This window comes from Haliotis rufescens, unplaced genomic scaffold, assembly GCF_023055435.1.
Source record: "Haliotis rufescens isolate VD_foot unplaced genomic scaffold, xgHalRufe1.0.p SCAF_47, whole genome shotgun sequence".
Taxonomy (NCBI): domain Eukaryota; kingdom Metazoa; phylum Mollusca; class Gastropoda; order Lepetellida; family Haliotidae; genus Haliotis; species Haliotis rufescens.
The window spans coordinates 861,137-874,567 of record NW_025964190.1 but is presented as its reverse complement, the minus strand read 5'-3'; the positions used below and the strand labels follow the sequence as shown (position 1 = coordinate 874,567).

Sequence of the window (13,431 nt, the reverse complement as noted above, 5' to 3'; positions counted from 1 at the left end):
CTTATTTTAGGCTGGGCACATGCATGGTTTATTGTTTTGCATACTGGTTTGTACATATCTCATACTGTCTCATATGTGTGTGCTTACTGTATCGATTTATCAGCATGTTTATCAGCAAGTATATCAATGCCTAAAAAAGCCATGTTTGTGATACTTTGATAAACTGTTTTTTTCCTATTCGTCTTCTCGTGTAATGAAAATTGATTGTGTTTTCTGTTGGCAGCGCGAAACAAATAGATATCTTCTTGACTTGAGATTAACCCTTCAGAAGCCAATCTCAATTCGTTACTCAGATTAAATCACCGCTAGTGACACATGAGTACAAAGTAAATAATGTAATATTCAGCTATGCAACAACATGATTACAATGTAATGTTGGATTTGGTTGTTTAAGGTACCTTTAATAACTTTTTTGTGATAACATTCCAGGCTGCGTCATTAGCTCTCTTAACTTGAAATAACTAATAAATCACCATTATATCCCATTGTGTGACGTGTAAAAGTAATAGTTTCAAGGTTTTCTAAAATAAATATGTCCTTGTAAACATGTCACGTTACACAAATGCTATTTTAGCTACATGGTAATAAAAAGAAATCGACCATTCTCGTAGAACTCTTTTTTATCAGCTAATGGTTGAGAAATCGTTAATGTATTTCACCGTTTGTTGTGAAACAGGCTTCTTTTCGACAGTAAAACGCTGCTGCTCAGAAGCCCGAGGCTTACCCCTTGGCTTCTAACACTACCAGATCCGAGAGCAGGTGTGTAATCAGGGATAACATGACATGTCATAACACAACACTTTACACTGTACTTTGTTACATGTTTAAATGTAGAAAGTACAATTTATATCACTGATGTCTAGCGGCGGAGTATTGCCTCAGTGCTTCTTCATGAATCGCAAGCCGCACTGCTTCAAACAGTTACCATTAATTAAGGAGGTTTGTGTATAACAGGTTTACAAATGAACACCAAACCAGGTGGCTTACACAGACAGACGGACAGACATAAAATTAGAGTATTAATGTGTCGCTTGATGTTGAAATTTTAAAAAGTATATTTAACATCCAGCAAAATATTGGCTACAAATTTATAGCATATGTACATAAAATAAATTAAACAATTAAATTAAATAAAGAACGATTTATGCCGTAACTAGTTTAACATATATGCGTTGGTAGTTTAAGTACGTGTACACATCTACCAGAGTTTCTCCTCATCAGCGTGTTTGAAGTGTGTAATATACCAGCAACGTGAGGACGACCTCCAGTATAAATATTACAACGAAGTATGAGGTGGCAATATGGATGTGAAGTATTAGTTCACAAATTATGCATCAAACGCCAGGTTAAGATATATCAGACATTTGATTGCAATTAACACCTGCATTTTATACATGTACAAATATATATCTGCTTTGAAGACAATTGGTGACACCTCTACTGTCAATGTTTAATCAAGTAATTTGATCAGATTAGCGTGGATTTGTGGACAATAATACAATTAGATCTAATCGTATTACAATCTATTCAGCAGTACAACACGCAACCATACCACGAATTGAGGTCACATGGTGTTTGCCGTCGCTTTCAAGATTATTGCACTTATACAGCGTCTGTGTGTGCGTTTGTCTGTGTGTGAGCGAGTGGGGCTGTGTGTATGTGTATGTGTGCCTCCGTTTGTTTCTGAGTGTGTGCTTGTTCAGACACTTGCCAGCTCTATCAGATGCAATGACGCAGTTTTAACATGGACACCTCACTCAGTTTATTGAGTCCGAGTCGATCAGTACTTGTTTTGTTCTCTTATTTCCACGCGTCAGACAGGGAAACAAGCATTTTTTCACGATAATGTATGATGCGGCTGGGGATCCAACCACCGGACTTCCGCTCCCCGTGCAGACGCTCTATCCACTAGACCACGAAGGCTGTACAATAATACAGAACATGAACTGGACCCTGTAATACAGGGATGACCCATTAATCCGTACATATGTAAGAAAAATGTTCGTATACACTGATACTCTATTTTATATTTCTTGGTGGGGTGTTCTTTTGTTTATTTAAAGGTACACAATAAGCTCTTGTGAGTCCTGGGCCCTGTTCACAAGGCAATCTTAGCGCTGTGACTGTTGTAAGCCAATGTTAAAGTATGGGGGTTACGAGCGTCTTAGCGCTAAGATCGCTTTGTTCAACGGGGCACTGGAACAAACTGATTGTCGTCAAATTGTACACGTCATAAACAGCTCGTCTACTTGAAATGCCGGAGTTCTGAAAAAATGACGTGGTTTGAGAATATGAACCAACTGATGAACTCCAGAGAAAAGGAATGGTATTTCTTGTATTAGACAAACGCGTATTCTCTGAAAATATTTAATGTTGATAGAAACAAACGGCTCCATGTATATTTAATGGAGCCCCAGTGAGAGGGGAGAACCTGTTGAATATCTAGACATATTTCATTTCGGGCTATACCCCATTTCTGTAAGGGCTGGTCGGAAGGGAACATAATATGGTTCAGGGACTGTGAGGTAGACTAGTCTTTGATCGGCGACTGAAAATATATTCTGTCCTGAACAGAAACCCCAGAACAACCACCACCACCACCATCCCTTCTGCTGCAGAATATTAAATGGTCATCCAAACGTCATATCAGTGGCTCTATAGCAAGTACATGATGTTAACCTTTATCAGGATGTTTTCAATGTAAAAAGTTACCTAAAATTAAGTTGTTTTTCTGAAATGTGCTTTTGGTTAAATTTGGAAATTATAGAATAAGGTTGTTGATTTCCGAAACTTGTTTGTCTCTGAATATGTAACACGTTTGAAATCAGATTATTAATAGGACTGATATTCAACATTTGTAAAGGTATATAATTCTTTATGAACTTTAATTATAGATAAAATTGGATCGGCAATATATCCTTTCCGCTAAAGCAAACAATCCCTTCATATTGAACCGGAAAGATATACCAACAGTCCCCAGAGTAACGTTGGCTGTGTGGGGAATGAAATTTGTTTGTTTGTTATTTAACGCTGCAATCAGCTATATTCCAGCTATAGACGGCGATCTGGAAATAATCGAGTCTGGACCAGACAATCCAGTGATTGTGACAAGCATAGTCGCCACTTGTGGCATGTCTGGGTTGCTGATCTTAAAGACCTATTCTAACCCGGATCTTCAGGGGTCAGAGAACAAAGATAACTGTTTGTTGCACATATGTATAATCTTCGACAGCGATATAGCCCTGAAATGTTCCAATAATTATTTGAATTTTAATGTTAGACTGAATCACATCTACAATTAAAAATATTATACTGTGCTGTTAATCACTGTGTATCAATAGTTGCTTTTATGTAGAGCAATATTCAAACAGTTTCAGCCTTTGTTGTCTACTTTTCGCAAGATTTCAAACATCGTTATTCGACTCTTGCTATTGTATTTTTTATTTTATTATCAAGTAAAATAAGAATAAAAATAATACAAAAAGCTCCTTACAAATATGGAACGTTGGTGGCAATTTTCTAAGGTAGCGTGTAACAGTGACATTTCCATGGCATTTTATTATCTTAGGTTTGTTTGCATGTAACTTTTTTACAATTATTAGATATCAAAATGGTGTTTTATATCATATTGTCGAAAAGTAAAATAAGAATAAAGATATTGAAGGTTGGTGACAGAATTCTAAGGTATGTGGTTTTAAATGTATGTCAATTATATTGGCATTTGGTTGTATGTGTCTTTTATTTCATATGAATTTCATTTATCTGAAAGGTTATGCAGCCATTGCTATGGAGACTATAATGCTGGATCAAGAGTATTGTATCATTCACTTTTATGTCCGCAGTTCACCATTGATTCTGTGTTAGCTAAATTTACATGTTTTGGCTGCTATGGGGAAAATGAATCCCTGATGGCAAGATTTGACTGTGACAAACAGATGACAGAAGAGAACGTTTCTTCTTTGGGTTGCAGAATTAAAGATCTGTATCCTAAGGCTGTCAGAGTAGCAAGTCATCGCCTACTGAGACGAACCAAGCACTCAGGAGTGTTTTCTGTCAAGGTCGGAAACCAAATTTGATGAATGTATCTGGCCACAAGTACGACGCTGTTGTGGACTTTTATAAGTTGCGTGTACTGAGTAGAGGGATTTTGTTTGAGTTGAATCACAGGAAGCCCCTAGAATCTCCTAAGAAGCCAATTCCCTCCAAAATGGCTTATAAATCTTCTGACAATGATTACCAGGAATTGAAAGATGTGGTGTAACAGCTAACAGAAGAGTTGTGTGGCATTACAAGCAATTAGTTGATATTGTCACTCACTCTCACCCTCACTACCACCCCATCTCCGTCAGGAATTAAAGGAAGAGGCAGACTTCATTGTGGCTCTATTTGTAATTGTGGCAGATCTTCTCGTGGGCTTTCATACTTATCTCATCAGGGAGCTGTTCCTCGAGATGGGAGCCAGGGTATTGTTTGTTGGGAATGTGGATACATAGGTCATTTGCGGATGTAGGGTTATCATTGACCACAATTAGACTTTAAACGACTTTGAATGAATGAATGAATGAATGAATGAATGAATGAATGAATGAATGAATGAATGAATGAATGAATGAATGAATGAATGAATGAATCCAGAAGTTACATCCGGAGATTTACAAAATCGCTGATATATATATATATATAGTTTGGGTTAATGTAATACATTTCTGAAGTTTAAGACATATTCCCATGTACACTGGTTCCTAATTCCTGATTGTATGTTTACTAAGCCCCAGAATAGTGCGAGCATATTAATCTCTTCCAGAAGTTCAATTTGATCCAAATTTGATATCCAAATTGTCAAGGAGGGTGGAGAAGGATTCATTTCGATCATTTATAAAATATACGCAGTGTAGAAGTACATGTCTGTCATAATCATAAGCATGTTTGCCACATTTACAACATGTAATGTAATGGGTCGGGAAGCTTTCTTAGGGGAGTATTGGATGCAATACCTAAGATGAGGATAAGTTATTTCTAGTTTTCAAAATACATGACGTCTAAGTTTAGAGTAAACTGACATGTATGGGACGAGATCTTCTCTCAATGAGTTTCCACCTATCTTCTTCATATGAGGATATTGCATCACATATCCTCGAGATGGTAGCCAGGGTATTGTTTGTTGGGAATGTGGACATATAGGTCGTTTGTACATTTAGGGTTATCACTGACCAAAATTGGACTTTAAACATGTACGGGCCCATGGAGACTCACAACAAGGAAGACAGGAACATCGGCCACCACAACTGCAGGAGGATTGATCGGGAAAGAAAATTAAGCCAGTGCCACAGTGGGTGGTAAAGTATGGACAGCTTTACTTGATACAAGTTGATACAGCATCGTATTGAGTTCATGGATACAACTCCTTTCACACAAAGGCATCGACGTATTCCTCCAGCCATGATTCGAGAGATGAAAGATCATCTTAAACCTTTTTTTTTGTATGTGGAATTTTACGTAGATCACTAACTCACTCACTCACAGAGCAATGTTAGGACTGAGTGAGTGAGTGAGTGAGTGAGTGAGTGAGTGAGTGAGTGAGTGAGTGAATCACTGACACTACGTGTGGAAAGCTGTGCTCCAATACATCACTCGGTAGAGCCTACTTGAGTGGATGGGATGATGTGAAATGGGGTTTTATATCCCGTTCAAAATTATTTCACTCATAAAACGACGTGCAATTACATATGTGTGTGGCTGCTAATTATATCCCGGAACCTTATGCTTTACTTTTTACAATGTAGCCCCCTGTTTGTGTTTAACATGGATACCCCACTCAGACATATTACACTGTACGCTATTTAAACATGTATTTTGGTATGACACAGCCAGGGTATCGCAGCACCATCAATATAACAGTACTTACATAATAGATTACACAACAGAACAGAATTCAAGTAAAGCTTTATTTTCAATATCATTTGTTTGCATTAATTGGATAAATAAAATGACAAATGATAAAATCCTTTCAAGGGAAAGAAAATATAAAATACATAACAAATGAGTAATTGAGAGGATCAAGGCACCTCATAACAGCCTCTGTAGACCTGTAGTATCTCCAGGGTGTACTTCAGTCGGATGTGCCATAATTTAAAGTCTATGTAAAGGCACTAAGGCCTCTGTGCTGTCGTGGCTGGTGATGTGCTGTCTTGGCTGGTGATGACGACAGCCAAACTTCAACGTCCTGCCGGAGAGGTCTTCCTCAGTTTACCATGTACACTGTTAAACTGCGGGTTCTGACTTGTGGTTGCAGCCTCTTCTGGGCCATTGGCATGTGAGTTGAGGGCTGGAGGAAGGTGTATCGATAGTAACCTTCTGCGTTCTATCGTCTTTTAGACTTATGCCATAAGGTAATGGTTGCCGACTCTGGTCTCTGGTGCATCCATAGCAACCCTCTGAGGTTATCTTTTGTCCTGTTCGCTCATGTTATTGTTGCCATCTCGGGGTTTTCTGCGTCGATAGGAACCTTATGTGGTTGTCTAACCTTTAATCTTGTACATATAGGTCATTGCTTGATTTTCATGGAAACTGTAAAAAGAGAGAATAATGATTTGAAATATTACACAATATATATAGGTTGGATGTATAAAGACTAAACGTTGATATTTCAACATTTAGAAGTATTATAAAAAGTTGCAAAATAAATACATACCTCAGCTAGAAGCCTTTGAGCAGGTATTTTTTGTGAATACTGCCTGGCTGTTGCTCCGAGTTTTTCTATCTGTCCATGACCTTGACATCTGTCTATGAAATCCGTGCAAGCAGTGCGGAGATCGGGAAGTCGGAACTCTTCTGATGCGCAAAGAAGACCTGTAATACAATGTATCGTTGGGTTTAATCTCCTAAGGTTTTATTGAAGTTTTATTCGTCTAGTTTAGTTTTCCATTGACATTCAATCTATTTCCTTAGTTAATAACCTCTTCTGATGCGCAATGAAGACCTGTAATACAATGTATAGCTGCATTTGCTAAGGTTTATTGAAGGTACAATAGTGAAGTTTAATATTTCATTGGCATTCAGTCTATTTTATCAGTTAATAACCTACCGACAACGTGGTTGACGTCGACTTTGACCTTGCCCGAATGGACAAAGGTGATGAACCTTCTGAATGTCTCCACCTGGTAGTCAGGGACGTGGATGACGAGCGTGTTCGGGTAGGGAGGGGGTTTTTGTTTCTTGAATCTCTTCTTGGTAGGCTTTGTCAGTTCCAACTGTCTCTGATGGTGTAGGACCAGTTGATATAAAGACCTGTAACAGTTGTACATACAGTGTCAGAATTGAGTTTTTCTTATTCTATGCTAACAGTGATCCAGTTCATTTTAACTAGGGGATTTGTTTGTTTGTTGTTTAACGCCGCACACAGCAATATTCCAGCTATATGACGGCGGTCTGTAAATAATCGGGTCTGGACCAGACAATCCAGTGATTGACATCATGTGCATCGATCCACGCAGTTGGGATACGATGACATGCATAAACCATGTCAGCGAGCCTGACCACCCAATCACGTTAGTCAGCTCTTACCACAAGCACAGTCGCCTTTTACGGCAAGCTTGGGTTGCTGAAGACCTATTCTACCCCGGGTCTTCACAGGTCTTAACTAGGGGGGGGGGGGGGGGGGAGATCTAGAGGTGGATACAGGATATAGGAAAAGGATGAGCGTGTCAACAATTTTAAATGATCTTGTCACGCTAAACAAGGGACATTGCATAATGCCATTATATTCTTACCTGCTACGTGTTGCGAGAATGGCCTTGACCCCATGAACCGGAACTTGATCTTTGCCAACAAGGAAAGTGACGTCACACAGCTCGGGCATGCTGAGAATAAAAGCAAGGCTATCCTGAAGACCGGCGCTGCTTTTGAAGATCATTACTCCGTTCTGAGTTGAGGGGCGGGGCAGACGAGAAGGTGCGGGGCTTGAGTCACGTGATATATTGGACGAGTCGCTGGATTCATAACCAGACGATGATTCACCTGGGCACAAACACAACACTATAGTAATTAAGACTGGAAATGACATGCACAATCTGTGCAGGTACACGTAAGCATTTAGGAAGGCAGAACAAATACAAAAATGCTGACTGTACATCACAACCAAAAAACACAACCATATCCATATACTCATCATCATTAATCAAACTATCGTCCTGGTTGCACTGCCAAATAACAAACTTACCTCCACTTTCACTACCCAGGAAATCATTATCCACCAACAGAAGTCGTGAACCAGTCCTGTCCATGTTGTACCTACACTCAGATAAATGGAAATTTAAATAAATATCAATGTGTCCGTTTGTTGTACGACTGTCAGTTCCAAATTCACCTTTCTTATAAATCCTTCGTTAAACTGTTCGAATGTACCACGTGACCTGGAGTAGTCTCGACTCCGCCATGTTGTTTTAACAAGCAGTAACTTGCTTCAGGGTGTGTGTTGATACTGCAATCACTCCGTGTTTATTTCCCTGATTACGATGTGAAAGTGATGAATTGTACTAATTAATACTTAACGGCTGTTCAGCCAGCTTTTACACTTCAGAGCTTTACGTGGTAACTATGAAACTAATCATTTTGGTACAAAAACACACACACAAAAACTTGTAACCAACTTTTAATGGTTAACTATGCATTGTCTAAAGTTTCATAATTATTTCAGGCTAGCCACAGGCATGGTTTATTGTTTTGCATACTGGTTTGTACATATCTCATACTGTCTCATATTTGTGTGCTTACTGTATCGATTTATCAGCAAGTATATCAATGCCTAAAAAAGCCATGTTTGTGATACTTTGATATACTGATTCTTCCTATTCGTCTTCTTCGTGCAATGAAATTGATTGTGTTTTCTGTTGGCGGTACAAGACAAAAGTATATCTTCTTGACTTGAGATTAACCCTTCAGAAGCCAATCTCAATTCGTAACTCAAAATAAATCACCGTCAGTGACACATGAGGGCAAAGTAAATAATGTAATATTCAGCTATGCAACAAAATGATTACAATGTAATGTTGGATTTGGTTGTTTAAGATACCTTATATAATTTGTGAAAAAATTCCAGGGTGCGTCATTGCTCTCTTAACTTGAAATAACTTATGAATCACCATTGTGTGACACATAAAAGTAATAGTTACAAAGTATTTTTTAATGAAATATTTCAGTCCTTGTAAACATGTCACGTTACACAAATGCTATTTTAGCTACATGGAAATAAAAAGAAATCGACCATTCTCATAAAACTCTTGTATCAGCTAATGGTTGAGAAATCGTTAATGTATTTCTCCGTTTGTTGTGAAACAGGCTTCTTTTCGACAGTAAAACACTCAGAAGCCCGAGGCTTACCCCTTGGCTTCTGACACTACCAGATCCGAGAGCAGGTGTGTAATCAGTGATAACATGACATGTCATAACACAACACTTTACACTGTACTTTGTTACATGTTTAAATGTAGAAAGTACAATTTATATCACTGATGTCTAGCGGCGGAGTATTGCCTTAGTGCTTCTTCATGAATCGCAAGCCGCACTGCTTCAAACAGTTACCATTAATTAAGGAGGTTTGTGTATAACAGGTTTACAAATGAACACCAAACCAGGTGGCTTACACAGACAGACGGACAGACATAAAATTAGAGTATTAATGTGTCGCTTGATGTTGAAATTTTAAAAAGTATATTTAACATCCAGCAAAATATTGGCTCAAATTTTATAGCATATGTACATAAAATACATTAAACAATGAAATTAAATAAAGGACGATTTATGCCGTAACTAGTTGAATATATATGCGTTGGTAATTTTAAGTACGTGTACACATCTACCAAAGTTGCTCCTTATCAGCGTGTTTGAAGTGTGTAATATACCGGCAACGTGAGGACGACCTCCAGTATTAATAGTGCAATGAAGTATGAGGTGGCAATATGGATGTGAAACATTAGTTCACAAATTATGCATCAAACGCCTGGTTAAGATATATCAGACATTTGATTGCAATTAACACCTGCATTTTATACATGTACAAATATATATCTGCTTTGAAGACAATTGGTGACACCTCTACTGTCAATGTTTAATCAAGTAATTTGATCAGATTAGCGTGGATTTGTGGACAATAATACAATTAGATCTAGTCGTAATACAATTTATTCAGCAGTACAACACGCAACCATACCACGAGTTGAGGTCACATGGTGTTTGCCGTCGCTTTCAAGATTATTGCACTTATACAGCGTCTGTGTGTGCGTTTGTCTGTGTGTGAGCGAGTGGGGCTGTGTGTATGTGTATGTGTGTCTCCGTTTGTTTCTGAGTGTGTGCTTGTTCAGACACTTGCCAGCCTTTCAGATGCAATGACGCAGTTTTAACATGGACACCTCACTCAGTTTATTGAGTCCGAGTCGATCAGTACTTGTTTTGTTCTCTTATTTCTACGCGTCAGACAGGGAAACAAGCATTTTTTCACGTTAAAATGTATGATGCGGCTGGGGATCCAACCACCGGACTTCCGCTCCCCGTTCAGACGCTCTATCCACTAGACCACGAAGGCTGTACAATAATACAGAAGATGAACTGGACCCTGTAATACAGGGATGACCCATTAATCCGTACATATGTAAGAATAATGTTCGTATACACTGATACTCTATTTTATATATCTTGGTGGGGTGCTCTTTTGTTCATTAAAAAATGCACAATAAGCTCTTGTGAGTCCTGGGCCCTGTTCACAAGGCAATCTTTGCGCTGTGACTGTCGTAAGCCAATGTTAAGTATGGGAGTTACGAGCGTCTTAGCGCTAAGATCGCTTTGTTCAACGGGGCCCTGGAACAAACTGATTGTCGTCATGTTGTACACGTCATAAACCGCTCGTCTACTGGACATGCCGGAGTTTAAAAAAATGGCGTGGTTTGAGTATATGAACATACTGATGAACTCCAGAGAAAAGGAATGGTATTTCTTGTATTAGTCAAACGCGTATTCTCTGAAAATATTTAATGTTGATAGAAACAAACGACTCCATGTAAATTGAAAGGAGCCCCAGTGAGTGGGGAGAACCTGTTGAATATCTAGACATATTTCATTTCGGGCTATACCACATTTCTGTAAGGGCTGGTCGGAAGGGAACACAATATGGTTCAGGGACTGTGAGGTAGACTAGTCTTTGATCGGCGACTGAAAATATATTCTGTCCTGAACAGAAACCCCAGAACAACCACCACCACCACCATCCCTTCTGCTGCAGAATATTAAATGGTCATCCAAACGTCATATCAGTGGCTTTATGGCAAGTACATGATGTTCATCTGTATCAGGATGTTATCAATGTAATAAGTTATCTAAAATTAAGTTGTTTTTCTGAAATCAATGTGTTTTTGGTTAAATTTGGAAGTAAAAGAATAAGGTTGTTGATTTCCGAAACTTGTTTGTCTCTGAATATGTAACACGTTTGAAATCAGATTATTAATAAGACTGACATTCAATATTTGTAAAGGTATATAATTCTTTATGAACTTTAATGATAGATATAATAAGATCGGCAATATATCCTTTCCGCTAAAGCAAACAATCCCTTCATATTGAACCAGGAAGATATACCAAAAAACAGAGTATAATTGGCTGTGTGGAGAATGAAATTGGTTTGTTTGTTATTTAACGCCGCAATCAGCTATAATCCAGCTTTAGACGGCGATCTGGAAATAATCGAGGCTCGACCAGAAAATCCAGTGATTGTGACAAGCATAGTCGCCACTTATGGCATGTCTGGTTGGTGAAGACCTATTCTAACCCGGATCTTCAGGGTTCAGAGAACAAAGATCACTGTTTGTTGCACATATGTATATCTCCGACAGCGATATAGCCCTGAAATGTTCCAATAATTATTTGAATTTTAATGTCAGACTGTATCACAACTACAATTAGAAATATTCTACTGTGCTGTTAATCACTGTGTATCAATAGTTGCTTTTATGTCGAGCAATATTCAAACAGCTTCAGCCTTTGTTGTCTACTTCTCGCAAGATTTCAAACATTTTATTATCAAGTAAAATAAGAATAAAAATAATACAAAAAGCTCCTTACAAATATGGAAGGTTGGTGGCAATTTTCTAAGGTAGCGTGTAACAGTGACATTCCCATGGCATTTTATTATCTTAGGTTTGTTTGCATGTAACTATTTTACAATTATTAGATATCAAAATAGTGTTTTATATTATATTGTCGAAAAGTAAAATAAGAATAAAGATATTGAAGGTTGGTGACAGAATTCTAAGGTATCTGGTTTTAAATGTATGTCAATTATATTGGCATTTGGTTGTATGTGTCTTTTATTTCCTATGAATTTCATTTATCTGAAAGGTTATGTAGTCATTGCTATGGAGACTATAATGCTGGATCAAGAGTATTGTATAATTCACTTGTATGTCCGCAGTCCACCATTGATTCTGTGTTAGCTAAATTTACATGTTTTGGCTGCTATGAGGAAAATGAATCCCTGATGGCAAGATTTGACTGTGACAAACAGATGACAGAAGAGAACGTTTCTTCTTGAGGTTGCAGACCTAAAGATCTGTATGCTAACGCTGTAGCAAGTCATCGCCTATTGAGACCAACCAAGCACTCAGGATTGTTTTCTGGCAAGGTCGGAAACCAAATTTGATGAATGTATTTGACAAGTACGATGCTTTTGTGGACTTTTATAAGTTGCGTGTACTGAGCAGAGGGATTATGTTTATGTTGAATCACAGGAAGCCCCTAGAATCTGCTAAGAAGCCAATTCCCTCCAAAGTGGCTTATAAATCTTCTGACAATGGTTACCAGGAATTGAAAGATGTGGTGTAACAGCTAACAGAAGAGTTGTGTGGCATTAAAAGCAATTAGTTGATATTGTCACTCACTCTCACTATCACCTCATCTCCGTCAGGATTTAAAGGAAGAGGCAGACTTCATTGTGGCTCGTTTTGTAATTGTGGCAGATATTCTCGTGGGCTTTCATACTTTTCTCATCAGGGAGCTGTTCCTCAAGATGGGAGCCAGGGTATTGTTTGTTGGGAATGTGGATACATAGGTCATTTGCGGATGTAGGGTTATCATTGACCACAATTAGACTTTAAACGACTTTGAATGAATGAATGAATGAATGAATGAATGAATGAATGAATGAATGAATGAATGAATGAATGAATGAATGAATGAATGAATGAATGAATGAATGAATGAATGAATGAATGAATGAATGAATGAATGAATGAATGAATGAATGAATGAATGAATGAATGAATGAATGAATGAATGAATGAATGAATGAATGAATGAATGAATGAATGAATGAATGAATGAATGAATGAATGAATGAATGAATGAATGAATGAATGAATGAATGAATGAATGAATGAAGTTACATCC

At 38.0% G+C, this 13,431-nt stretch overlaps 1 protein-coding gene across 1 annotated transcript; it reads right to left on the bottom strand.

The window, feature by feature from the left end:
- Window positions 1–6,215: 6,215 nt before the first annotated feature.
- Window positions 6,216–8,282, bottom strand: LOC125372745 (serine-enriched protein-like). Its single transcript, XM_048383315.1, has 4 exons — window positions 8,219–8,282; window positions 7,770–8,016; window positions 7,085–7,287; window positions 6,216–6,325 (listed from the first exon to the last, which is right to left on the bottom strand). The coding sequence occupies exons 1-4, from the start codon at window positions 8,280–8,282 to the stop codon at window positions 6,216–6,218; spliced, it is 624 nt and encodes a 207-aa protein (XP_048239272.1).
- Between the last annotated feature and the right edge of the window lie 5,149 nt (window positions 8,283–13,431).

What these genes read in the sequence shown, in the direction of transcription:
- LOC125372745 (XM_048383315.1), bottom strand. Translation starts at nt 8,282, where the DNA reads ATGGACAGGACTGGTTCACGACTTCTGTTGGTGGATAATGATTTCCTG. An exon ending in CCTGGGTAGTGAAAGTGGAG is followed by an intron (nt 8,017 to 8,218) that starts GTAAGTTTGTTA and finishes GTTTGTGCCCAG; the next exon opens with GTGAATCATCGTCTGGTTAT. An exon ending in CGACGTCAACCACGTTGTCG is followed by an intron (nt 6,326 to 7,084) that starts GTAGGTTATTAA and finishes ACCTTCCTCCAG; the next exon opens with CCCTCAACTCACATGCCAAT.